Source organism: Oenanthe melanoleuca, chromosome 3 (genome assembly GCF_029582105.1).
Source record: "Oenanthe melanoleuca isolate GR-GAL-2019-014 chromosome 3, OMel1.0, whole genome shotgun sequence".
Lineage (NCBI taxonomy): Eukaryota > Metazoa > Chordata > Aves > Passeriformes > Muscicapidae > Oenanthe > Oenanthe melanoleuca.
The window spans coordinates 4,367,238-4,394,595 of NC_079336.1; the positions used below are offsets into that span (position 1 = coordinate 4,367,238).

General features: G+C 40.3%; 1 protein-coding gene across 1 annotated transcript in view; it reads left to right on the plus strand.

Moving 5' to 3' along the window:
- The window catches only part of CDC5L (cell division cycle 5 like), a 30,828-nt gene extending 3,884 nt beyond the window's left edge, over nt 1-26,944 (plus strand). The window contains exons 3-16 of the mRNA XM_056487565.1: nt 248-409; nt 1,226-1,353; nt 2,107-2,206; nt 2,290-2,508; nt 3,610-3,754; nt 3,878-4,066; nt 5,451-5,599; nt 7,251-7,413; nt 8,458-8,622; nt 10,220-10,300; nt 10,636-10,881; nt 13,595-13,792; nt 25,179-25,391; nt 26,477-26,944. Of these exons, the coding sequence (XP_056343540.1) occupies nt 248-409; nt 1,226-1,353; nt 2,107-2,206; nt 2,290-2,508; nt 3,610-3,754; nt 3,878-4,066; nt 5,451-5,599; nt 7,251-7,413; nt 8,458-8,622; nt 10,220-10,300; nt 10,636-10,881; nt 13,595-13,792; nt 25,179-25,391; nt 26,477-26,581 (2,263 nt within the window). The 3' untranslated portion in view covers nt 26,582-26,944. The remainder of the gene's footprint in view (nt 1-247; nt 410-1,225; nt 1,354-2,106; nt 2,207-2,289; nt 2,509-3,609; nt 3,755-3,877; nt 4,067-5,450; nt 5,600-7,250; nt 7,414-8,457; nt 8,623-10,219; nt 10,301-10,635; nt 10,882-13,594; nt 13,793-25,178; nt 25,392-26,476) is intronic.
- Nucleotides 26,945-27,358: the final 414 nt, after the last annotated feature.

A 27,358-nucleotide genomic window follows, 5' to 3' on the forward strand; every position in this document is an offset into this window, starting at 1 on the left:
AGGCTCCAGACTAAAGAATTCTACCATTTCTCTGTCTTTGATAGTTGCAATTTTTCAGGATTAATCCTGTGACTTTCTGCTTTGCCAGAATAGAGATGGGAAAAGGAAGAAGAAGCAGTATCTGTATGAAAAGGGCTGGATAAACAATACATTTTAAAGCTCAAATATATATGTCATGAAAACACTCTTGAAGACAAATCAATGGATACCTTGGATCTATCATCCTTATTTTTTTCCCTTACTACAGGTACGAATGGCTGGACCCGAGTATCAAAAAGACAGAGTGGTCTCGGGAGGAGGAGGAGAAACTGTTGCACCTGGCCAAGCTGATGCCAACCCAGTGGAGAACCATTGCCCCCATCATTGGGAGAACTGCTGCACAGTGCTTGGAACACTATGAATTTCTGCTGTGAGTTTCTGCTTGCCTAGAGGAAAACCTAGACAGGAATACCCAAAAAATCTGTGCAGAAGTAGCAATGGATCATTGCCTTCTCCCATGGTGGTAAATTAGGGTGGTTTCAAGTTGACTGAGTTATTTTGTAAGCAAATCTTAAAAGATTGTTTTCAGTCACTTTTGTCTAGCTTGAAAGAAGCTACTGGAACCTGGAGAGCAGCTTGGATAGAGATAGGTGTATCTCTTCTTGCTCCTGGTCACTCTGGCTAAGGGACTGTCAGGTTTTATGCTTTTATTAGGCTGTTTTTTTCTGGCTGATCAGCAGGAGTGGGTATGTGAGAAAGAAAAGAGACATAAAAAATGTGTTGAAATGGCTGAATGTGCAGATACCATCTCTCTGCTGCAAAGAGTTTCTTTAGGCCATGAGAACAGAAAGAGTGTGCTGTTTTCCATTGTAACTTCCTTAGTTCTGGTGCGATTGGTTGAGTAGAAAAAACGTAATAGAAAACTTGATTTTTTAGTTTTGTCACACTGCTTGAATTCTTGGTTTTATTGTTAAAGATTACCTGAGGAGATTCGTTTACTACTAACTGTATCAGTATTGTATTTTATGTATAATTTTATTGCTGTAATGTTATACTGTGTTGCTTTCTTTCTCTTGTCTTGTTTAAGATTATGAAACTGTCCCAGGCTTGTGAATTGTATAACAGATTTAATATATTGTACAGAGTACAAGGTTTTTGCTGTATGATGAGTCTTTGGAGACATTTAAGGGATGGTTATTATGGGGAAAAACAAAGAGCAGGTGGTGACACCTACAATGTGTTTTAGGGACAAAGCTGCTCAGAGAGACAATGAGGAAGAAACTGCTGATGATCCTCGGAAACTGAAACCTGGAGAAATCGATCCAAATCCAGAAACCAAACCTGCCAGGCCAGATCCCATTGACATGGATGAAGGTGAGTTAGGGGTGTGTTTACAATTTTTGACAGAAATCTGATCTGTTTGATTTTTCTGTTTACACAGCCAGTGTACCTTGGTTTTCTTTTTTTCTACCACTTACAAATTTTGTCTTATTTCTATATCTGACCAGTCAGTTACACTTTTCCAGTTTTCCTTTTCTTGTTTTTTTTTTGCCTCCTTATCTGTCATCTTCATCAATAACCATGTCTGGCTGTTCTTTGCTTGACATCTGCTCTGCTTGTTTGCATTCTGTATCTTCATCATTTTCCATCAGCTTACAACTCTCAGATGAATCCATGCTGAGGCACAGAAGAGCTGCCTGACTTCTTTTTTTTCCCTTGCATAAAGCAATGTTATGAACTAAAAAATGAACATTGTTAAAATTCCATGAATGAACCATTGGAGGTTTTGAACAGTCACAGGTTCACAAAAACAATGCTCTCAGCTCTGGAAGTAAATACAATTAACAAGTTCTCAAGATAATACTCTGAGATAAAGATGTAAATGAAGTTTTACTTCCATTAATATGGTCAGTTTGCCTATTTATGTAAATATTTTAATTTGCTGTTGATACTTATTGATACTATTTTCAATATTAGGCTTTTTTTCTAAAAGTCTTGATGACACAGAAAGCCTGTGGTTGATTGTTTCAGCTTTTAAAGATGATTTTCTAATCTTAATGTCACCTTTTTCCCAACTCTGATCTTTTAAGTGCAGATTCATTGCTGTATTTATCTGTACTATTGTAGATGAGCTTGAAATGCTGTCTGAGGCTCGAGCACGTCTGGCGAATACACAGGGAAAGAAGGCCAAGAGGAAAGCCAGGGAGAAGCAGCTGGAAGAAGCTCGGTAAACTTTTATTTGGTTTCATATCCTGGGACTGCTTTTCTTTATTCTACACTTTAAATCATGTGGTGGTGTTGTTTCTTTAGACGTCTTGCTGCTCTCCAGAAAAGACGAGAACTTCGTGCTGCTGGAATTGAGATCCAGAAGAAAAGAAAAAAGAAGAGAGGTGTGGATTACAATGCAGAAATTCCCTTTGAAAAGAAGCCTGCCCCTGGTTTTTATGATACATCAGAAGAAAATTATCAGTCCCTGGATGCAGATTTCAGGAGACTGCGTCAGCAAGACCTGGATGGAGAATTAAGATCGTAAGTGTGTGTTGAATAAAAAGCAACCCTATGTGTGTTAACTTCTGGAAACATAACGTGGGTGGGAGTTGTATTTTTTGTGGGACAGATACAAGTGCAAGTGGCCTCTGCCTTTTCAGTTTTCTGTGTTTTTATCTTTCCAAAAGGTCTAGTTCACCTGCTGGGTATGATCACCTTTTTTCTTTCCTCTAGTTCACCTTATATCTATCAGAATAAAGTTTCTCCCACATGTTCTTGCTCTTTAAGTCAAAATGGTAATTTTTTGAGGTTTTTTTTTTTTTTTTTTTAGCAGTTCATTTGCTTGTGTATTTAGTGTCCTTTAAGTAATAATCTTATTAAGATTGCTTATAGGAGTAAGTTTGTAGTATTACTTTTGATGGAGTTGTTCTTAAGGTGGTGTCCTTAAATGCTTAATTTCTCCCCATCCCCCCAAAAAATTCCCAGAAGTGTGGGTGAGAAGTTAAATGCCACTCTTGGATACATATTTAATTGTATAGTTTGCATTTTCCAAAACTGCTTTTTACTGAGAGAGTCCATGTACAATTTGGTTTATTATCTCATGTGGTGTTACTAACTCATTCTTCTGCATGGCTCTTCTTCCAGAGGGTCAGGCAGGAGCTTCAGACTGAAGCTTATGATTTCACTGACTGCCTCCATTGCTGTTTGAAGAAAATGCCATTTTTATTAGAGACTGAAGAGAAATTGGTTCCCACTTTCCACAAAAGAAAATGTTCATCTTCCCTTAGCAGCTGCCAGAGAAAACGGGACTGTTCATATTCCCTTATTTTTACTCTCTAAATTCTTGGTCTGACATTTTCTTATTGATCCAGTGACTCTGTTGATTGTAGTTATTCAGCCTAAAAGCTGAATCTGTTGGCTAATTCCATAATTTAAAAGCATTACACTGCCCTGCAGTAGGTTCTGCTCTAAGATGTGCAGATCACATCTAATCACCCACAAGTTGCTCCACTCTCCCTGCAATGCTTTATTTCAGCATATCCAGCATTGGATAAGGATACAGCCTTTTTGCTCTTGGCTTGTTTGCTTTGCTTTGCAGCTGCTCTGTGTGTTCTGAAATGATTCTGTTTTCCATCGCAACAGTGAGAGGGAGGGAAGAGAGCGCAAAAAGGACAAGCAGCACATGAAACGGAAAAAAGAGTCAGACTTGCCCTCAGCTATTCTGCAGACCAGTGGCGTGTCAGAATTTACCAAGAAAAGGAGTAAACTGGTGCTTCCAGCTCCTCAGGTGAGGTGTTTACTGATAATAAACAACTTAAAAGGCCAATACCAAACAGTGCTTTCTGTTTTATCAAATGGATCTCATAGTTATATTGTATCTTACTGTGCCTTGGGATTTTCTCTTTCAAAGATATCTGATACAGAACTTGAAGAAGTTGTGAAAGTCGGCCAGGCAAGTGAGATTGCACGGCAGACTGCTGAGGAATCTGGAATCACAAACTCAGCTTCCAGCACTCTTCTCTCTGAATATAATGTAACCAACAACAGCATAGCTCTAAGGACTCCCAAAACTCCAGCAGCCCAGGACAGGATCCTGCAGGTAGAGTATAAATGTACAGGATGGGTTTAAATTTTGGAGCAGGAGTCAACTGAGTAGAAGGTGTAAGTGCCGGAGAAACACTCCTTAAATTATGTGCAATTTTGGGATCTGAAACAATCCCAATCTTCAGGACACACTGAAGGGCACAGAAGCAGATCTGCTCCTATTTGATCAATTGTCACCGTGTTTCAAAACATTCTGAATTTATTTTTTAGTCATATATTGTGTGAAGACTTTAACCATTCTCCTGGTGTCTTGCATGATTTTCCCTTCTCTTGTGTGTCTCTCAGTGTTGAAGATGTATGAGTTCATCTCTTTAAAGCAGTGTATTTTATGTTCAATTAACAAGTAGTAATTAACTTCAAAAATGCAAGAATATTTTTTCATAGCATTTTATTGGCTTAAAACTTAGGTTGGCCTAATTTAGGTTAGTTTTCAACTTCTAATTGCCTGGATTTTTCAAAAACTGATAATGTTAAGTAACATTTTGTTGAGTGTGTTGTGTTGAGTGTTGTGTGTTGAGTGGAAATGGATAGATTAAATCAGTGCAGCTAGTGTGTAGGACAAAACAAGACCCCAGAAATCCCACTCCAAAACAAAAAAACTCAAAAACCCTCTGAGTTGACCATGAGCTGTATTTCAGCTGTTCCATGATAGCAGAAAAGAGAAAGTTCCTGGCTCTGCAGATCATGACCTAAGTCTGTGCAGTGTTTGCAGGATTGGTCAGGCTCACCATCAAATAGAGTACTCTGGCATTATAAATGCCACAGTATTATGCATATACAAAGTTCTGTAGGTGAATTAGTGGTCTTTGGGGAATATATTTGCTATTTGCAGTAGTAATGGTCTCATTTTCAGAGAGACTTAATTCTCCACTGTAGTAAGGAAATATCAAATGAAAAAGGGGGCTATTCATTAAATCCCCAATTGAGTCATGGATCAGAAATCTGAATAGTGACCATCTCTTTTGGAGCATTCTCTTTGAAGTGCAGTTTGGATAAAGTTGAGTGAATTCAGGTTTCAGAGTTAAAGTGTGCTCTTCCGTCTTAAAATCTTCGTAGGATTACCTGAGTGTTCAGTCAGTAACAAATCTTGGAGGTTTATGAAGTCTGGCAAACTGAAGGATGCTGAAACAATAAGTAACTCACTCATTTTTGCAACTCCAGTTTATAACATATTTTACTGGAAATGAAGTTCAAATGCCTCTCAGTGGAATAGTAGGATTTATAAATACCAGTGTATGGGTGTTAAAGCTGAAAAGTTTTAAACATTTTCCGTGAGCTGATATTCAAATAACTCTTCAGCTGTTCTTGCTGCTATGGAATCTGTTAAGTGTGACTGTGAATGTCTTGGTGAAGCACTGCTTGTGTTGTGTGTTACACAGGAGGCCCAGAATCTGATGGCTCTCACAAATGTGGACACCCCCCTCAAAGGAGGTCTTAATACTCCCTTGCACGAAAGTGACTTTTCAGGGGTAACGCCACAGAAACAGGTTGTTCAGACTCCAAATACTGTGCTTTCCACACCTTTCAGGTAAACAGACTCATTGTGTGATGGGTACTTGGGTGGGTATGTGTCTGTTTGGAGGTGGGTGAACAGAGCAGATTTTAATGTGTAAAATACTACCATGATTAGAGCTTCAAAAGAAATCTTAACTCACTTTTATTTCAAGCCCTTGTACAAATTTCTCCTTCTCTGTGTCTTTAGAAAGCTCAGCCATGTCCTCTTCATCTGTGTTGATACAGTGAATGGCTCACTGGAGATTTGATCCAAAATGTGGCCTTCTGTGGTCTGGAGCAGTAAAAATTATTCTGGAGTAATGCAGAAGTATAAATAGTAAGCTGGAATGTCATTCTGTATGTGGATCCTGGCCTTTCCAAAGTATTACCTTGGAGTCAAAGAGGTCCCTTAGCCAAACCCACACTGAATTTTTGAAAAGCTGGAGTAAATATTTTATAAGCCATATATATCCAAAATAAAATATTTCTTATATTGCCAAGCTAAATAGTACAGAATTGCTGGTTTAACTCTTACAGTGAACAAATATATATCCCACAAATGTCAAATACCATACAGCTAAAACATGTTACAATTGGTACATTTTGTGTTTCAGGTTTTTCCACTTAGATTCTAATTTTACTTGTATCATGTTAGTAGGAAAAGTGGAGAATGAAATAAAAAGGACCTTTATGGCAGCTTTTCCAAAGCAGCTTTATTTTGTTTAGAAGCTGTGTGCAAAAGTCCTGATCTTTTAATTAAAAGAGCAGGTCCAGCAATGAGTGCTTTTTTGGAAGATCTGTTAGTGTCAGTGTGGTGCAAAATGAATGTAGAGTTTGACCTGGAGTGATCTGGCTGTTGATCTGGGTCATTTTATATTTTTAAAAGTAGAGATACTCTTTATTTTGTTGTTTGAGTTTTTTTGTGGTGTTTTTTTAGCTTCTGAAGTTCAGATTTGCACATGTAAATATGGTACCTGTGGATCAACTTTTCTTGCTTGCCGAAATTCTCTGTCAGTGGGAAAATCCAAGTCCTTGCACAGAGGGAAAAAATGAATCATTCTATGAAGTATCCCCTTGTTCATGTAGTAGGTGATTGGGATATAGAACAATATTCTTTCCCAGTCTAGAGGAGAAGCAATTGGGGCCAATGAAATCTAAGACTTAATCCATGTTGCTTAACCAGAGATGCTTAGAAGTAATTATTGTAATGTAATTACTTCTTCAATAGTCAGTGAAAGCAAAGAGGCATTTTAAGGATGATCCATTCAATTGCAACCTGGGACAGCTGTTGGGCCAGATGATTTCAGAGTGAATAACTTGCCCAGGTGGTGGGGAAATCAGAGGTTGCAATTCAGTCCTGATTACTGTATCCCAGAATAATGCCTGGTTACTGGATAAGATCTTCTCTCAAAAGCAGCAGTAGGAGTTTGTGTTGGTGGAGTTCCTGAAGCTTCTCTTAAAATGATGATGTGCCTAGATTTCAGCTTGACAAGACCTTGGTTACACCTTGACAGGCTTCAATAATTTATTTTATCATTCTTGTAATTGCACTTTACCATTTCACCTCCTAAGAAAAAACTTTAGATTGAATGTATAGACTGTGTTCATCTAACTTTTCCCTCCATTCAGACTTTTGTAAGCAGAGTTCTATAGTAGAAAACTAATGACTAACTGCACTTCACTAGAACACCCTCTCAGGGGTCAGAGAGCTTAACTCCTCGAGGAGGACTGACTCCCAAACCTGCACTTGGCACAACTCCTGGGAGAACTCCCCTGCGGGATAAACTGAACATCAACCCAGAAGAGGGAATGGCAGATTACAGTGACCCATCCTATGCAAAACAAATGGTAAGTAGTGCTTAACAAGTGGAAATCAGTGCTCTATCAATTTTCAGGTTTTTAATTCTCATCTGCTGAACAAAAATTTATCTTATAATAAATCTTTTTTCTTTCACCTGTCTACAAATCTGTCCTCACACATAATAAAATACATTATTTAAAAGAACAGAAATTTTGCTGCTTAGAATGGCTTTCAGTGTGCTCAGTAAACACACTCTAAAACTGTTTGTTGGAGAAGACATAGTTAAGCTTCCATCCTATTTCTGTCTTTGAAGCTGAGCAGGAAATGCATCTTGAGCATTTTTCTTGCAATGCTACACAATCCTCAAATTCCTCATCATCTTGGCTTCCTGATTTACCTACAGGACCTTTTCATCAGTCTGTCGTGTTGACAACACTGAGCTAAAGGAGTTCAGTTTTTGCCATTAGGAGCACTGGGGTTTGAGATGTTCAGAAATCTGAGTCCCATCCAGACTCTTTCATCACCTTTGGCAACAGATGTTTCCATTCTTGGAGATTCAGCCAGATGGACCCTGCCAATTAGACATGGTATAAAGGGGCATATACCTAATAGGTAGCACCTTGGGAACTCCTTTTATGTGGCTGATTCTGCAGCCTCGACTGTGGCTTTGAATATCTCCCACCTGAGCTATCAACAGTTTTCTTTTTGGCCTAGCTAAGATATGCACTTCAAGTGTTTGGCTTGTTCTCACAAAAATAACTCTTTAAGGTCAAAATTCCAGAGTTCCTCTTAGCTTGAAGGAGAAGGTTTATTTGATGTACTCATACTTTGGTTCTGCCTTAGCCTTTTCATAGCAAAAAGACTTTTTACTGCTAGAAGGGAAACTTAGGCTTCAAACTCCTGGTGGACTCCACTGGTTTCCAGTTCTGGTGCTTTCTGTCTTTGAAGCAGACTGTGACCAGGGGATAGTTAGTGTGTTGTTCCTGTCTGTTAATGCAGATGCATGGAGTCTGATTGTGTTGCACTGAGAGTATCACACTGCATTCAGGGTATGAATCCAGAGACATCACATCTCCCTGCTCTTCCCACAGGAGAGGGAGTCTCGGGAGCACCTGCGCATGGGGCTCATGGCCCTCCCTGCTCCAAAGAACGACTTTGAGATTGTTCTGCCTGAAAATGCAGAGAAGGAGCTTGAAGAACATGAAGTAGATGAAACCTTTGTAGAAGATGCTGCTGATATAGAAGCCCGCAAGCAGGTCAGTGTGTGAGATATGGATGGTGCCTTTTGTGTAAAATAAAATGTGTTCAGTGGAAGAGATTCAGCTTCTACAGGATAGCAAAGTAAAATGTACCTGCTTTCTTTGCTGCTATTAGAGTATACACACACAGAGGCCAAGTCAGTCTTGTCTCTAAATAATTTTCTTAATTTCTTAATGTTATGTATCATATAATTTTCTACCATGATGTCCCTAAGAGTGCCTGTGTCCTACCTCCTGTGTCTGTCCCTCAGAAGATAAAAATTTATTTAAAAGCTTTTTTTTATAGAGGCACATGATTGATTTTAAGCAAATAAGAACTGTACCTTTTTTCAGTTTCAGCTTATTTTCTCAATGTTAAAAGTTTCTGTTTGTGAAGGGTCAGACAGGTATATATGAACTCAGGCAGGGTGGTGGCACACAGATAAAAATCTGCCATGCAGGGAATTGGTACCCTTGGCCAGAGGATTGGTACCAGAGAATTACCCAGACAGCCAAGTTGTGAATGGGTCCCTGTTGTTTGGTTTTGGTTTAGAATCAAGGAAGGCTGGATAAAGTACAAGCCTAAATTCTGCCAGTTAAATGGCTGTACTGGCCAGTAACCAGAGACACTTTAAAAATTTCTAGAAACAGTCCCTTTTCTATGTATTGCTTAGCCTAAATTTTGTGTTGCAAATCTCTTTCTGTTATATACCTTATATAAATACAAATTATTTTTATAAAAATAAATGGGATTTTTGAGTCCAGAAAAGTTTTTGATGATGGCTGTGCTTTGACAAGTGAACAAAATATTTTTGAAAACTCTGTGCTTTGATATCTTTTTTAAATGGGATAAACATTTTCCAGAATTTGATTCCTAGTGTGTCCTGCTTGAGGAGGAACGTGCTTTCTCCATGTATATGTATATCTTATGCATGCATACATACCCTAATAAGAAGTCTGAATAAATACAAGTAATGTATGTGTTTAGAATAGAGGAAAGAAACTGAGTTTTACTGTCATACCAGAGAAGAGCATCCTGCCTTTCAAGTGACAATGTGACATGATGGGATTAGGATGTGCAAGATGTTGATCATTGTTCCTGAAGTTCCTGACAACACTAGTTTTTCATGTAATTTTTTGCTTGAAAGTGTATTGTTAAGAGAACTCCCACGTTTTCCACTTTCCCTAGTATTGTTTTAGTGAAATATGTGCTTTTAAGTCATTGAAGATGACAGAGTCATGGCTGCTAATTCAGGAGTCTTTCTTTTCCTGGTGGATTTAATGTCTGAAGAATTAGAGCAGTTGTCACACATGGAGAAATGTGTAAAGAACAAAATCTTGCTGGAGTTGAGATTGAAGGAGAATTTGATGCCTGGGAAAGACTTTTGAAGATCTCCTTTCTCTTGGAGTTAGTCTGCTGTGCTCTTCCCATTCACTTTAGAGACAGTAAATTATGTTGTCATCACATTATTTAGCTCTGACTTAGCAACATGAAGTCTGTATACTGGAAGGAATCTTTACTGCAGTAATCAATTAGTTTTTATATCACATACATTCCTAGGCAGCATCTGATTGTGTTGCAATGGCTGGAGTGACACTTGGCTTGTTTGTTTAGGCTCTCCGGGAAGCGGAGCGTGCCAAGGAACTGAAGAGAATGCACAAAGCTGTGCAGAAGAATCTGCCACGGCCCTCAGAAGTAAGTGGAAACAAAATTCTCTGTTAAAGAGCAGAAATTAAAAATAAAGTCTTTAACTGTTATAGGAGGAAATGCAGCCTAAGGAGATTATGAGAGAGTGAAATCTTTATTTGACTATGCTGATTTACAGGAAACTTCCCCACCAGAGTTGTCATGAGATATTTCATCTGCACAGATGTTGAGATTGCTGCACGTGTCCCACCACAAGGGATTTTGGCACCTGCTCTGTGGGGTTTAGCTGATACGTAAAATTCATACTTGAGTGCAGATATATGAATTTAATGTTATCTTTGGTGTTTATGATATTTACAAACTTTTTTTTTTATTTCTGGCAGGTTAATGAAACAATACTGAGACCCTTAAATGTGGAGCCACCTCTAACAGACTTGCAGAAAAGTGAAGAACTCATAAAGAAAGAGATGATTACCATGCTTCATTTTGATCTTTTACACCATCCATTTGGAGAACAGTTTACTGGCAAGAAAGGGAAAGGCCCAGGATTTGGAAGCAACAATGCAGAGCACATGGCTTACTTGGAACAAAATCCTTATGAGAAGTTCTCCAAAGAGGACCTCAAGAAGGTGAGAATTGTGTGGCCTGAGGAGACCCAACATCTGCTTAGGGCACAGTTCTGTAATACTGAGGGGGAAGAGCCTGCTCAAAATTCAGCTGGGAGGTCTCCAGAGTTGACTGAAGAGCTGTAATCATGGAGTTATTGAGGTTGGAAAAGACCTCTGAGGCAATCAGGTTTGATGTTAACCCAGCACTACCAAGCATTAAGTAAGGATGATTTAAATACACATTCTCCTTTCTGTGAGCTGATGTTAATCTGGGCTTTCAGCAGGATGATGAGGATGCTGTATTTGCCCATAGACATTGTCACTGAGATACAAATTTGAATGTGTTGTGGTTGCTTATAATTTTAAATAAGAGTAAGAGCAATAATACCCTAACAGTTACCAAATTCTACTTTGCTGTTTCTGTAAATTGCTGTTAAATCATTGAGGCATTAACCAGGTGTGATACTCACCTTCTGCTGCCTTTGAATTTCATTAATCCAGAATTACGAAGCATTTTCTTCAAAGCAGTGCAGACCAAATAGGACAATGGTAGTCAGTTTGTACCTTGGAGCAGCAAATCAAGTTGTTTAATTATGCTTGTCAAGCTTGATCCAGGCAAGCTGTGCTGGTGCAGAGCCTGCTGAGCTGTGGCAGCTGATCTTAGAGTCATATCTGGTCCAGAAGTGCTGAACAGGCAGATTGGGCCGTGGCTGGCTGCAGTGAGTGGGCGGCCTGGGCACTGTGTCCTGTTTTGCATTGTAATCCCAAGTTAAACAGCAGCTCTGGACCAGGGTTCCAGTTCAGGGTGTTCATTTATTTAAGCAGCTACAGATGTTGCCTTTTGCTGCCAAGTGACAGATAGGCAGTTCTGTGGTTTAGCTCTTTCAAAGAGCTTCACCTGTGAAGCTGTGCCAGTAACCTTTGACCAAATGCCTACAGGAATAAAAATGAGTTAAAAAAACAAAATGACATGCCACCAAGTTGTCTGTCTCTCTAGACTTGTCCTCTGACAATACCTGTTGTATCTGTGCACCTAAATCCCCTACTCCTTTAAGGTAACTCTAAGGATACACAAGCAGATTTTAAATCCTTGACCATATCTGACCAATGAATGTAGAGCCTAAAAGGAGAAAGACTGAACAGTATGTACTTCCAATTTGCTGTTAAATGAAAAATTATACTTCAAGATCTCTTACCAGGAGACGTTAAAGATGGAAAATACAGTTAGATCATGAATTTCACTGCCCTGCCAGTGTCAGATTGTTCCCTTAGGAATGTTCTCCAAGTGCTTTCTCTGGTTGTTTTGAAGTGCAGCGAGAATCAGGTTTGCTATCACTTCCCTTAGAGAATATTACATGGTCCACTAGGTTTTGTCTGGAAACTTTTCTTCAGAGTCCCTGAAAGTTTTGTCTCCTAACTGATGGGCAGAAGTTTTTTTGCACCCGTGCTCCTGCTTGCTCTCTTAACATCCAACACGACATTCCCTCTTTGTCTAAAATCCAGTTCAAACCAGAAAATTTTCCTATATGTGTGATCTCATCTGAGGTTTGTTTATTTTGCTTTACTTCATTTGTTTTTAGAACATCTTCATCCTAAAACTCCTTTGTAAAATACTCCTTTCTTTTCCTGATGTGCAGTTCTCTTTTGGGAAGGATTAGCAGTGGTGCTGGGCACAGTGTGCTGAGCTCCTGAAGCTGGGAAGCACTGCTGGTGCCACAAGTAAATATACCCTCAAGTAGTTCCTCACAGTGTATTAACCTTGGGTAATTGAAATGTATAACCTTTAGCTTTGTCAGGTGTGGCTGTGTTACTCCTATGTTATCTGTCTTGACCATCAAGAACAAGCAATTAACTTTCCTTTCCCCAGTATCTGTGGAATCATCTAATGTGGTGATACTTGAATTTCTTCCTGGCCAGTGTGCAGTTACAAAACATAACATCTGCTTGCATTAAGATACCTACTGCTGATAGAGAAATTTGTGCTGCACCTGTAAATGCTATTGAAATAGAGGACATGGACATGCTCATAACCAATGAAGTCTAGATTGGCAATGATATTTTATTTTTTTAGTTATTATTTATTTAGAAGGACCTGGGTGCCTGTGTAGTTTTGTGGGCCAGGCTTTTTGTCAGAAATATTAAGAGTTGTGAGACCAACAAGAATCTCTTCAGTTCATTGCAAACTTTTTAAACTAAACTGAAAGCAGCAGAGTGCTCCTATCTCACCAGTTCTTCAGCTACAGAATGTGTTAGTTACAGTCAGAGTTGTATTTCCTGCAGTGGAGCTTACACAGCTTGCTGAGGAATGTTTAGACTTGACTTTTCAGGTTGTGTGGAGAAGGCAGGCAAAAGGAAATGAAAAGTGATTTTTGTTTCATGGGACAGCTGCTTCTGTCTGTACCTCAAGGTCCCTGCTTTTATCTCCATTCTTGTGCAGCAAGATGAAGTATCTCACTGTGCCACAGCTTTCATTAGCCACGCCAGGGTGATGTCAGGTTTGGCCAAATTATATAAAATGAGGGATAGTTGTGCTGTGAGGAGCCTTCTAGCCTGGGTTTCATTTGTAATCCACAGCATCTGTGTTCGATTTCATAGTTAGCTTAACCTGATGGTGAGCTTTGAGTATGAGAAGAAAATCTGTCCCCATGAATTGCACACTGAAGGTTTGAAAAGAAGAGGAATTTCCTTGTATCCTGTGTATTGTAACTGCAATTTCTCTCATCCTTCCCAACAGGCACAGGATCTCTTGGCACAAGAGATGGAGGTGGTAAAGCAAGGAATGGGGCATGGAGAGCTGTCAAGTGAAGCTTATAACCAGGTGTGGGAAGAATGCTACAGCCAAGTGTTGTACCTGCCTGGACAGAGCCGCTACACAAGGGCTAACCTGGCCAGCAAAAAAGACAGGATAGAGTCACTTGAAAAGAGACTCGAGGTCAGTGTCATTTTTTTCTGCCTTTTGCACCTCCTTTTTTTTTAACTTCCTTGTGTGTTTTTTGGTGTTGATTTGTTTTGGTTTGTTGGGGTTTTTTTTCTCTGTAGGAGCTCAGTCAGGTCTTTTGAAGGGATTCATTTGGAAAGGTTGGTTGGTGAGGAGTTTTCCTAGGGAGTTTATAGATCTTCTTGAGGCACTTAAATCAACTTCTCTCATCTTCCTTCTTAAAATATCCTACACAAAGTATTCCCACACAAAGTTTCTCTCTTCACTATTAGCTGTAATACAGCTCATCCACTCCATTCTCTACTGGAGAGAAGGTCAGGTTCTGCTGTCTCTTAATTACATGTGGATTTTTTGATGTTTTCTTAATCTCTGCTGTGACTGGATCAGATCTTTCTCGGTTTGCACTTGATTGTGGCCAGTATGAGGAGAAACCTCAGACAAAGATGCTTAAAAAACCCTCTCTGTCCCAAAGTTGTTCTCTTTCCAATTTAACACTTGGTTTCTGACTGATGGTTATGTCCATGAAGATGAGATAGTCCTGAATACTTGCCAGGCTGGCATCTTTTCCAGTTTCAGAGATTCCCTCCAAAAAAGAGAACAATGGATATTTGTGATCCCATTTCACTTTCTTTATCAGACCCTTTGACACTGATGTCCCTTGCCTAGTCCTCTCCTTTTCACCCAAATGCTCCATTAAAAAAAAAACCAAAAATAGACAACGTTCATGATAAAAAGTAAGCTGGTCTGAAACAGTTTCTTCCCACAGAACATGTTTGTTCTGACTTGCAGTAAGTCATTAAATGTTTTCTAAAATGCTGCCTAAAATCTCTCTAAATTATGCAGGCATCAGATTATTTTTTTCCCATGGTAAAAGGAAACTTTGCAAAAAGAGTTTTTCTGTATTTAACATCAACATAGCTACTGTTGCTAGAAGTAAACCTCTCCAAAAAGCTGCTACCCCAGAAATAACCAGAGAGGCCAGAAAGGCTGGATTTTCACTTGATCCATACAATGAAATACAAGGTGAGTGTGTGTTTTGTAAAGTCTCAGTCAAAGCGTTGTCCGGGTGCAGATCCCGCAGTTGTCAGCCCGGCTCCGGGCCAGGAGCAGTTCACTGCGCGTAGCCTGGGAGCAGGGCTTTGGTTTGAGCTCCTGTCGTGCTGCTGCTCACCCGGCAGAGAGCAGCATTGCCCTGCCAGCGCTGCCTGACAGACTCGCTCTGCTTTCCCAAACCTGCCTGGGAGCTCAGCCGCAGCCTGGCCGTGCATGGCAGCGGGGCCGGCAGGCAGCACGCCAGCAGTCGGAGGGCTGCACCTAATTTGTGTACAAATGCTTTTGAAATTTAAATATCTTAGGTCCAAAACGACATTAGAAGGGCATTATTAAAGTTGCAAAGTCAAACAGTCCAAGTTAGGGAATGCATGAACAGCCTTAATTTGCCTATGCATATGCTTTTTGAGACAGTCTTTAATTTCATGATTGCAACCTAGTTTTTCCACAGACTCATTTACTGCACAGGGTGGATGGTACTTGCTTAATGAGTAGCTCTTGAATATTTTGTTTTCTCTTAATTGTTTGGTGTGTGGCCCTGTGCCTTTATCCTGTGCACTGTTTCTGCAGTCTAAATTGGTTACTTCTGTGTGGGCTTTCTTGTGCTGTTGATTTCTGTTCTTCCCAGTATTTGAATGAGTAGTTGGTGGTGGAGTGCTTATTAAGGATACTGAAGCAAAGTAAGGTCAAGTTTATCATTTATCAAACTCGTGTATGTTTGTTCTAAATGGTCTTTGCTCTGCAGTCACAAGACAGTCACCCAGGAAGCAAAATACAAGTCAGAGGTCTTGCCAAAAAAGAAATTTAAAAAAAAAAGGGTTTTATTTGCTGCCAACATTGTGTGGCACTCTGTGAAAGACACTTAACAAAATCCTGTTAGCTGTGTCCATCAGGCTAAGGAAGGTGATCCTGCCCCTCTGCTCAGCCTTGCTGAGGAACATGTGGAGTGCTGTGTCCAGTTCTGGGCTCCTCAGGACAGGAGAGACATGGAGCTCCTGGAGAGTGTCCAGTGTTGGGTGACAAAGATGATGAAGGGACTGGAGCATCTCCCTGCCCAGGAAAGGCTGAGGAAGCTGGGGCTGTTCAGCCTGGAGAGGAGATCCTGAGAGGGAACCTCATCCCTGAGTGTCCCTGAGTGTCCCTGTGTGTCCCTGTGTGCAGGGAGGTCAGAGCAGTCCCAGGCTCTGCTCCAGGGCCCAGCAATGGCACCAGAGGAACGGGCAGGGACTGATCCCAGCAAGTTCCAGCTGGACAGGAGGCAGAACTTCTTTACTGTGCAGTGACTGAGCACTGAACAGATTGTCCAGAGAGGGTGTGGAGTCTCCTCACTGGAGATATTCCAGAACTGTCTGGACACAATCCTGTGCCCTGAGGTCTGGGATGACCCTGCTTGGGCAGGGAGGAAGGAACAGAGGAGCAACTGTGATCCTTCCAACCTGACCCATTCTGTGTCTGTTATCAGTCACTGCAGCCATGAGACTATGGCTAGTGTAGCTCCATCCCCTGGGAGCTCAGAGTGCTGCTGATGAAACTGCTGCCTTGGTGCAATTGCACACACAGTCCTGCTCTCCCATTTTCCTGTGTTCCAGAATACCACCCCCCAGTCCAGGCAGGCACTGGGGCCAGCAGATCCCTGTGCCTGCAGGTGCAGTGAGCGCTGTGCTTCCTCTCAACTCACTGTTGTTGAGTGCAGGTGGACTGTGTGCAAAGTTAAATTTGACCTGAAAAATCTCTCCCAAGTGTGTGCAAAATGCAGTTTAGTGCAGCTCTGTGGCCTGACCCAAAAGGGCCCTTCCTAAAAGGAAGATATACAAGTTTTTTAAGCATGTCACCTGCTGAATCATTTTTTAAACATTAAATAAAAAGCATGACAGAACAAATGAATATGCAATAAAAAAGCACAGTTGTTTTTTTCCTACCCTATTCTCAGCAATGACAAAACCCACCTTCATTTTAATGTTTTTCCAATGAAAATTGTCTGAAAGCAATATCAGCTGAAATAGATATTTTAATGGGAAGTATCAGACAAACTTAATGAAAAGCAGAGATATTAGCTCAGCTTTCAGTACCCCAAGACACTTGCTTGTACTCTTAGCTTTTTTTGAGAGAAGAATAGAAACTGTAAAACAGAGTTTGCCAGCAACAGCAACTGATGTTGGTCAGTTTTGGGGGCTGCTTCTTCCCCTTTATAGTGCACTAAGATTATTAGGGGAAAAAAACCACGAGAGTGTAGTGATATTTGGAACAGCTGCACATGGGGAAGTCACTGTCTAAAACTTCCATATGGGACTGCTGACACCCTGCAGATCCTGTGCAGAAAAACCAAGTTATTTCTGGGTCTGTCTTTGTCATTCAGAGATTCCTGGCTGGATTGATGGTGTGGACACACACTCATCTTCCTCTAATTGTCCTGTTCTCACTGCCTGAGTGGTTTAGTCGTGGCAGCCTATGTTGACATGACATTTATCTTTCTCAAATGGATGCTGATATCACAAACAGATTTGTGCTGTTATTGATGAACTTGAGGAGGCAAAGTGGAGCTGTTGTGGAGAGCTTCTGTTTGGCTGGGTATCCTGTCCAGGCATCATCAGCAATGCATGGCTCCTCAGTAGTTCTGATGTTGGAGTGTACTGCTGTGTATTAGAAATGCTTCTCAATGCTTTGTTTTGAGGGTTTTGAACTCCTTGAATGTATTACTTAATGTGGGTTAAGAGTGTTAGAGGATTAGTATGTGAACTTTCTTACATTACAGATGGGTCTGTGCAAGTGAATCCTCTAGTACACCTTAGATTTGTGGAATTTTCTGATCTTTCCACTAGCCTCTAGAAGTCCAGAATATTTTTTCCAAGGCTAGGTTACACTGCAGAGCAAGTGATTTCAGAAATTGAAGTTTTCTGATGCTTACGGTTATGTTGAGTAACTGCTTTAGCTCTCTGCAATACCTTTTGCTCCCTTCCAAACAATACATTTATAAAGAAAAGCATTCCTACTAACATATGCTAAACTGGAACATTATAAGATGAAATGAGATAGTAAAGGCATCTATTTAACAACCTAGTTGCTTCCCTTTGTAGCTCACAACATAGAAACTTCCTGCCATCTTTACTTTTCCTTTGAAGACAGTTAATAAAGTTGGCTTTCAAAATACAAATACTTCTATTAAAATTGTGGTAGTTAACATTATCATTTCAGTTGATTACTAAATTGTAAACTCCATTGGAAGCCTACAGGGGGAAAGTTCAAGGTACACTGTATATGCAAATATAGTAAATTATCTATTCTTTGCAGTATCCAAGATGCATCTAGGTGATGATTTACCAAAGTGTTAATGTTTGCTTTTGATTGCAGCTCATGTCCTCTGAATTAATTCAGATTAAAAACAATTTACTTAGCTGGAGTTTTATAGGTTACATGGTACACTCTGCTTCAGGGTATATCACTTAGTTTATTGGAGATTGTCTTTGAATTTCTCTCTAGTTTATGTGCTAAAGTTTGCAGTTTCTTTTGCATTTCCAGGTGTGCTGGTACTCAGAAAGCACCTGGAGAAAATTAGAGATTTTATAGGACTAGGAACAGAGAAATAACTCGCAAAACTAAAATATGGTGAAAATCCTGAGTAGCTTTGCTTTTATGGTCACATGTTTTATTTTGTGCTAATGTCTTGCATTGTGGAATACACTTCTTTTAATAAGGTCTGTTGGGAATGTAGTTGGCACCATAGGATCACAGCAGAGAGTTATCAGGGGTCTTCACTGTCAGATTGTTCACAGTGTGGTGACTTCATTGTGCTTAGAAATAAAGTTCAGCATTGACAAATCTCTCATTGCAAAGGCCTTTGCACACCCTCACTGTTCAGAGCTGACTGCTGCAGGATCACCATTGGGCTTCTGTTGTATTGAGAGGGAGCCAGGCTCTTTGCCAGCTCCTTTATTGCCTGAGCTTTCACAGCCTTGTCAGCCTCTGGAAGGGGCCAGTGCAGGCACTCTGGGTGTGCAGGGGTAGTGTTTGAAGTAATTACACTGTGCTGGCTGCCCTGTGACCTCATCAGACCCAGCAGTAACCCCTGTTTGCCTGTGGCTAATCAAAGCTCTTGGCCTCTGGTGGATGTTGCTGTCTGTGATCTTAATGAAAGGTTTTTCTTTCCCAATGAGTGGTAGAGAGTTTCAAAAAAAGTTTAGTAAAAATAAATTACTCGTTTTTCATCATAATCTACTATATTCTAGACATGTTTCTGCTGTGATTGAGATAGGATCCTTGAGTCATTAAATTTGGAAAAGACCTCCAAGGTCACCAAGACCAGCCATCAACCTTATACCACCATCTTGTTCACCTCTAAACCATGTCCTCCAGTGCCATATCCACATGCTTTTTGAACAGTTACAGGGATGGTGACTTCACCACTCCCCTCTGTAGCTTGTTCCAGTGCGTGGCAACCCTTTCCATAACAGAATTTTTTCCTAGTATCAGTGTAAACCATCCCTCATGCAATTTGAAGCTATTTCCTCTCATCCTGTCATGACACCCATCTCAGTACAACCCCCTTTCTTTGTAGGGAGCCTATATGGGTATCACTCATAAAACTGCTGGTCTTAGAAGCAGTTTTCAGATAAAAATCTTCAAAGTGGACTTCATTGTCATGGCTGTAGATCAGCAATGACTGTTGACTTACACAGTAACTTTTCAAGATGATTCTAGTTCTAGGTAGTTGCATGCTGTGAACCCCTGTAGGAACACTTGCTTTTCATATACCCTATATTGTCTTTACTCAACAGTGACTCATGGTGTTTGAAGACAAGTCAATATAATTTCTGGAACATACTTCAGGGGGAGCATGCTCTTGGGTCATTAGATTTGGCTGTGAGTAGAGAGAATAGCATTCTGCAGATATCAGTAAATAATAATGATACATGATCTGTATGACAAAGTACAAGATAGGAGTTTATCTGGGGCTCCCCTATTAAACTGGGAAAGGCAGCTTTATATTGCTATGCATGCTCTGAGTATCTGGCCTAGTTTCAGTTGGGAAGTTGCAGTGCTTACCAGCAATGCCTTAAATTGAGGATTTTTTAAAGTGACTCTTTCCATTAAAAACTTCATGTGATCCCAGTCAATTAGAATTAATTTCTGCTTTTGTATATCTTTACAGCTACAAGCTCAGTCCCTCTGACTGCTCTGATCCTATTCAGTGCCTTTGTTTCATTTTCCTCATTGTCCCTCGTACATTAAGTAAAGCACTTTACTGGAGGTGAGGTGTTCAAGGCCAGGGCTTGGAGATACCTGTTCTAGTGAAAGGTGTTCCTGCCCATGGCTGGAGAGTTGGAATGATTTGATCTTTCAGGTCCCTTCCAACCCACCCCATTCTCTGATTCTGTGATCTTTAGTGTCACAGCAGAAATACGAAATTGTGTCAAGCCCATGGAGTGGTTTCAGTGGATGAGCTGAGTTAATGTTTAATAGATTAAGACCACATTGTTCTACACTAGACATGCAATTTTGGTTTGATACTAACTCCAAGCCTCAATTTCCAGCAGAGTTGACTTATCTTTTACTAAGTTGGGGGTAACTCAGGCAGGGCTCTACAGAGAGTTTTGCCTGGTTGAATGCTAGACAGATAAAACAGTGATTCAAGCCAAAAATGTTGACTTCTGTGCAAGAGCTTAGAACTAAAAAAGCATTTTCAAGTACAGAAATTAATGACTTTTTTTTTAAAACCTGTTGTTGTTGAGTGCACCATAAGTTTGTAAAGGCAGATGACCCCAGTGTGGCCAGAGGATTCTGTAGTGTGGGGGTCCTTGTCCCTGTGGTTGGAAATGCCTGGTCTGGAGCACAAGCTGCTGCCGAGCTGAGCGCTCTCACCCAGACACTGCAGCTGAGCCAGCACGAGCCAAGCTCACACACCTGCCATTCCAATTAAGTCAATCCATCTCCTGCCAGCAGAACTGAACTTGGGAGGGCCACATGTGGGTCTGAGGTGAGGAAGGAAGTTACAGCAACGTTTAGAGTAGTCCTATGTATGTTCCAGGAGCGCTCTGCTCAGCCGGCGTGGCTGAAGCTGGCAGAGGATTTCTCTGCACAAGCGAGCAGCTCTGTGATGATGTTGATTCTCCAAGGTCATGGAACAGGTTGGTTTACTTTGACTGTAGCTCTGTTCTGAACATGCAGCAGTTTTTCTTCCATGTTTGTTTAATCCATCCAGCATGATTAGGAAGATCAATTAAAAGACAAGAGAGCTTAATGCTGTTCAGGGATTACCAGAAGCTCCACATTAAAGGGAAGGAAAACAAACCAGTCAGTGCAGCGAAAAAGCCCTTGGAACTGAGGAGGGGTGTCCTCAGTAGACCTGGTGAGATGAGAATTCTGAAAATGCAGTTTTTAAGGCAATTGAGCTCTTCCTTCCTCAGGGTCAGTTTTTCTTAGATCTTTCCCAGTGGATGTTTGTTCTCATAAGGAGTTCTTCCCTGTCCTTCGTTGTCCTTAGTTAAACCTTACAACTAACATCTAAAATTTCCTTCCCAAATTTAAGTCCCTCTTTCTTTCTCAGTAGCCATAAGAACAGATGAATGTTTCACAATGAACTTAGTGATATTTAAAGGAGGGTGTTGTGTCTTTTTCTCTTTTTTTGTTAGGCAGAGGAAAAACAAACCAAACAAACCCTGGTTTTCCAGTCAGTCTCTCTTTTCTAGATCATGTTTTATAAACCTCTGGTTATTTCTGTTGCTCTTTTGGCTCTTTTGTCTGCTGCTTGTTTTGGTTCCTCTTCCTTGGTTCTCTAGTGCAGTACTGAAAACTGAACACCACTTTATGAGTCATGAGGGGAGGCTTTTACATCAGAGATTTGGGATGGGATGAGGCTCTCACACTTGCCTTAACATCATATATCATCTTACCCCGTGTCTGTACATGCTGTTCTCATTTTGCTGTAGCTGGTATAAAAGTCAGCAGAACCAAAGCTGGCCAAGGAACAGTACAAAATAAATAAGTGGAGAAATCTTTCAAATGTCTTTACTCTTTCTGTTAGGTTCAGGGGGAAATGGTTGTCAGATTTTACTCAAATCTATTTCTTTGCTTTAAGCAAATAATGTAGACTACTGTTTAAACACACCTCTTCATAACTGCTTGGAATTTTTAGCTTGGTATCTGAGCCTTAAAATTTTATGAAGCTTGAACTGAAATTATATGCAGTTGTTGGCACTAATGCAGCAGTCAGCAATTTTTAATAAATAGTATTTGTTACAAAAGCTGAGACCTCCTTTTGACCTTTTTGTATTAGGTCCTAAAATTTTGTAGTTGGGAGGGAGGGGAAAAGGTGGTGACTGTTCACATTTCTCCCTAAGCAGAGAAGGAAGAAAGGGCTGTTATTTCTGGTTTTAGATACTTGGGAGGCTTTTTTCTTTTTCTTTTTCTTTTTTTTTTCTTCTTCCAGCAGTGAGGTCTATGATAATCCAAGATGGACAAGGAGCTGAGGAAAAAGGCAATATAGAAGCATGTAACCTAAGGAGCTCTAGTAGTTAAGAGTCCAGTATCCAGACCAACTCAGAAATATTAAGTGCAATTCTCATTGTCTGAAAATTTCAAAGGTGCTTAAATAATCAAGGTCAGACACTATAATAAGTATTAGACTGAAACTGGCTTTGTTAAAAGTTTTAAATTTAAAAATGCTTTATTATATCTAATTCCTTAAGGCAGTATACACTTAGGGTGGGATTGATGTACCTGGTCTTGGATAACAGTATCTGAACAAAGAGTTTGTGCTCCCATCACCATCAGTGAAGGGCCCTTCACTGAGGTGTTTGATCTTGTCCTGAGGCTCTGGATCAGATGAGCCATGCCCTGGAGTTGCCAGTTTCTCTCCTGATGACAGAAGCATCTCCTGTGACAAACTCAGATATTGATGCCTGAAGCCAAGCAAAGTGAATCCCAACTGAAGGGTGTGAAAGTGCCAGACCAAGCCAGTACTGCCACTGCTGCTGGTAATACTTGGAACACGGGGATAATTCAGTGACCACAGTGCCCTGATCCAGTCCCTTTTCTGTGTGGTGGGGATAGTGCTGATAACTGTATTTATGTCCTCAGGTATGCAGTGTTTAACATTTTATTAGAAAATTAGGTTGTTGAGAGATCATGGAATCACAGAATGGTTTAGCTTGAAGGAATCTTCAAGCTCAGCTCATTCCAACCCCCTGCCATGGCCAGGGACATCTTCCACCAGAGCAGGTTCCCCAGAGCTGCATCCAGCCTGGCCTTGGACACTTCCAGGGATGGGACAGCCACATCTCTGGGCAGCCTGTGCCAGGGCCTCACCACCCTCACAGTGAAGGGTAAGATCTTCACTCAGGATGACACAACAGTGCAACTTCTCTAAATGGTCTTTTCAGCCAGCTATGAAGAGTGACATTGTGATGGGAGTTTCATTTCACACCAGCCGTGCTCTATGTTGTAATGCTGGGAGCAACATGGACAATTGATCTTTGTTACATTAGGCCTCTGTTGCAAATGAAATTCTGTTTGCCTGTGCATCCATCTATTCCATGATGTCTAAATGTCAGTGGCCCTCAACACACATTTTTCATCCAAGAAACAGTAATTGGAAAATAGTTCATTGACCGCACAGCTGTATTTGTTGTTGCAGTAATAGCATATTATTTACCAATGAAGACATTTAAAGCTTTCATACTTTTCCATCAGAGAGTATCCTCACAAATCCCTAATCTATTTATTTAATTTTCTCTAGATTTATATAAATATTGAAAAAGAGGCGCCTCTCTGTATGCTTAAAGCACCTTGGGCATAGCTTAGGTCTGCATTGCAAACAGAGTTTGAAAAGTGCAGCAGTCTGCATCGCTCTCCCCAGGAGCAAGCTAGACAGCTCAGAAAGTCAAATTTCTCTTTCACTCACCCATTAACAGTTTGCTCCCTTGACCATTCACTCTGTTTATCTCTGCACCACTAACTAAAACTGTTCTAAATGAGTGAATAAATTGTTAAGGAGTTACAGAAACCTGCAGCTGTGTAACAGAGGGTACTTCAGTGCAGTTGGAGGGCTGGAAGGCTGATGAAATGCACTTTGCAGTAGCTCAGTGTGTAAGGCTGTGATGGCTGATCTAGTTTGAAGGGCAGATCCCTCTTCAGTAGTTCCTTCCCAAAGGAGTTCCGTTTCATTGGTAATGATACATTGGGTAATTGTAGCAATGAAAGATGTTGCATTTTGGTTGATGGTTGTTGATTTCTTTGTATGTGGGAACCTTCACCAGCAAAGCTTTGATTTTTAAAGAAACAAGGCAAGGATTGGTGATTCAGACACTGTGGTTCTGAATTAGTCTTTTATATTTTAACACTTTAGAAACTTTCATGTTATATTTAATGTCATGCACTAATATATCATTAACTGTGGCAAAAATCAAAATCTGAGAAGTTTGATTCCTCTTTTCTTGGGCTTGGCATTCTTCACACAGTTCTTTCTAAAAAGAGGATTTTATTTTGTTGGGTTTTTTTTTGGGTTTTGTTGTTGTTGCTGTTGTTGTTTTTTAGGAAGTAGCATTAAAAAAGCCTCAACAGGGAACCTTATGTTCCTGTTCAGAGGTGTGAGCTGTGGCACTTCTCCACAGTTGTGCTGGAAGGGACTGTAAATCTCATCTCATTCCACTGCCTGCCATGGACAGGGACAGGGACAGGGACATCTTCCACTATCCCAGGTTACTCCCAGCCCTGTCCAGCCTGGCCTTGGACACTGCCAGGGATCCAGGGGCAGCCACAGCTTCTCTGGGCACCCTGTGCCAGGGCCTCCCCACCCTGACAGGGAGCAATTTCCTCCAAATATTTAATGTAATCTAATCTTCATCTTTAGGCCATTTGTGATTGGGATCCAGTGTTATAGATTTCTTTGATGCCTTCTTCCAGGCTTTAAAAATTCTGATGGCTATTTAATTATTTTAGTGCTCATTTACTTTGACCCCAGATGCAAAAATACACAAAGACTTCTGTTACCTTTGCTATTTATAAATGTTTTATACAAGATTTATAACGTATTAACACAAACATTTGAAATTATTTGTGTTGTGTTCCAGTTCACAGAATTTTATAATTTGTGTAACTTGTCTGATAATGGATTATGTTCTCAATTATGATTTTAGAGATGTACTATGTCTATTATAAAGATTTTAATCCAGCAGTCTAGCTTGTTGTAAAATTTGCAGTGTGATTATTTTAATAGAAATCAAAGAACTTGATCAACTCAACACAATTCCACAGATACATTTTTACTTTTTTATTTCCCCCTCTTTAACTTTTGAGTTCTGGGTAACTAAAACAACTCTTGGGTTCCTTCTGGCAGATCAACAGAGGCCACATGACCACTGAAGCCAAGAGGGCTGCCAAGATGGAGAAGAAGCTGAAGATCCTTCTTGGTGGGTACCAGTCCCGAGCAATGGGGCTCATCAAGCAGCTGAATGATCTGTGGGACCAGATCGAGCAGGCCCACCTGGAGCTGCGCACCTTCGAGGAGCTGAAGAAACACGAGGATGCTGCCATCCCTCGGAGACTGGAGGTGAGATTCCAGAATCCAGTGCCTGAGGTCAGACTCAGCCACCACATGGAAAAAATGTTTTAGCTCTGAGCTTCACAGCCTGAGTTGGTGTCAAGTTTTTAATGTTCTCTTAAAATCGTATTTTTGGCTGTTACCAGATTCATCTGCCTTTTACTTCAGTATCAAAAGTTCTGTGATACACATATTAGAGGCTGGGACTAATCTAGCAGTGTGTTCTCTGACATTGGGGTTTTTTTATTTCCTTGTGTGGTTTATTTTATAAGTCTTCTGCAATGCATATCAGCACAAGTTCCATCTCTCTTGGTTTGGTTTATTTCAGTTTTAATTACCATTAAAACTTTGGGTAAAACTTATCTAAAATCTCCTTCTTCCTTAAAAGTCAGTGGATTAAATGCTGGTATATACCAGAAATCACTGCCTTAGAGCCACTTCTCTTAGTTTAAGGATTTTCAGGATATTCTCACTTTATTCAGCTAATGAGACAACCCTTAATCAAGACTCAGTCCTATGTTTGAATGAGTGCCAACCTTTCTTTCCAAGGAATAAGTGTTCACCTGAGCACAATTTTTATTGTAATGTGGTTTTCCTCCAGAAGAGAGGCTTCCATTGAGGCTTAGATACTCGCAAGCACTTGCTAGAAAAGAGATAAAATGCATCAGTTCCTAATACTGATTTTGTGAAGATGATTTAGAAATGTGATAGATGTGTCTACAAACTCAGAAGTGATTCACTGATTTAGTGAAAGATAACAGTTAAAACATTAAATCACTTGATAGCTGCTAATAGCACCTGTTTTTACTAAGTGGCAAGGTTCCAATTTGAAATCTCTCCTTTTGAAGCATTTGATCTTAGCTGCTGTCAAAACCAGGGTGAGCTACCTGACTTCTGAAGCAAGATAACTGATTCTTGATACGTTGCATCCACTGCTCTGTTTTACATTTATATTTAAATTAAGTAATTTCAGCAATGTTCTGTCTTAATTCTGAGCTCTTCCTCTGGAGGAACTAAAATACACCCTTTGGTAGTGATCTTCATGGGTGTGACTGGTGGAAAACTGACTGGCTGTTTAATGTTTTCCCTTACAGTGTCTGAAGGAAGATGTGCAGCGACAGCAGGAGAGAGAAAAGGAGCTCCAGCAGAGATTTGCTGATTTCATGTTGGATAAAGAGACTTTTCAAGCAAAGTATTAAAGCACAAAATTCCATCTGTCACTGATGTAACATTTTTAAAGTGTGCAGATACTTCTCCAGCAGCTTTTGCCAGCAGTTGCAGAAATCAGGTGTAGTAGTCTGCTGTTTCCATCTTGTCAAGTTTTGTTCCTTCAATGGACTGTTCCAAATGCTCTAGGTATGAATAGCTCTGGCCAGTGTTAAAAATGGGATTGAAATGTCCACAATTGTATTGAAAGAAAAGAAAAATCACTCTGGTATGATTTTAGCCATGTCATCATTTGCTAGGATTATCACGTTATTGCTAGTGTTTTACCAGTCTTAAGACCTGTAAGATACATGCAGAATAATGTCTTTTAATAAACCTGGAATGTTAAAAACCAATGAAGTAATAATGTCTGTCTTTTAATGAAAATTGAATATTCACCTATCCCAGCCCTCCTTTGTGTTTCTGGTGTTCCCTTCCTCCTGCTGCTGCCTTTTCCATGACTAATTTGTAATAGGAATTACCTGTGCAGGATAGTTGTTGTCCAGGTAATAAATACCATGTTCCCAACTCTTCTCTGTGCCTGTGAATAAACACTCCCAGCTTTATCAGGGTGCTCTAATGGTCATAGTGGCATAATCTCCCCATCCTGGGACCATGGTAGCAATACATTTTATAAAGACACCCAGCATGGCCTAATGGCTAATGGAACCATAGATTTCAGCCAAAAAAATGCACTGTTAAATTTTCTAAGTATTAACTTTTATAAATCATCTGCTTTGTTCCCATGGTGTGGGAAAGGAAAGAAGCTC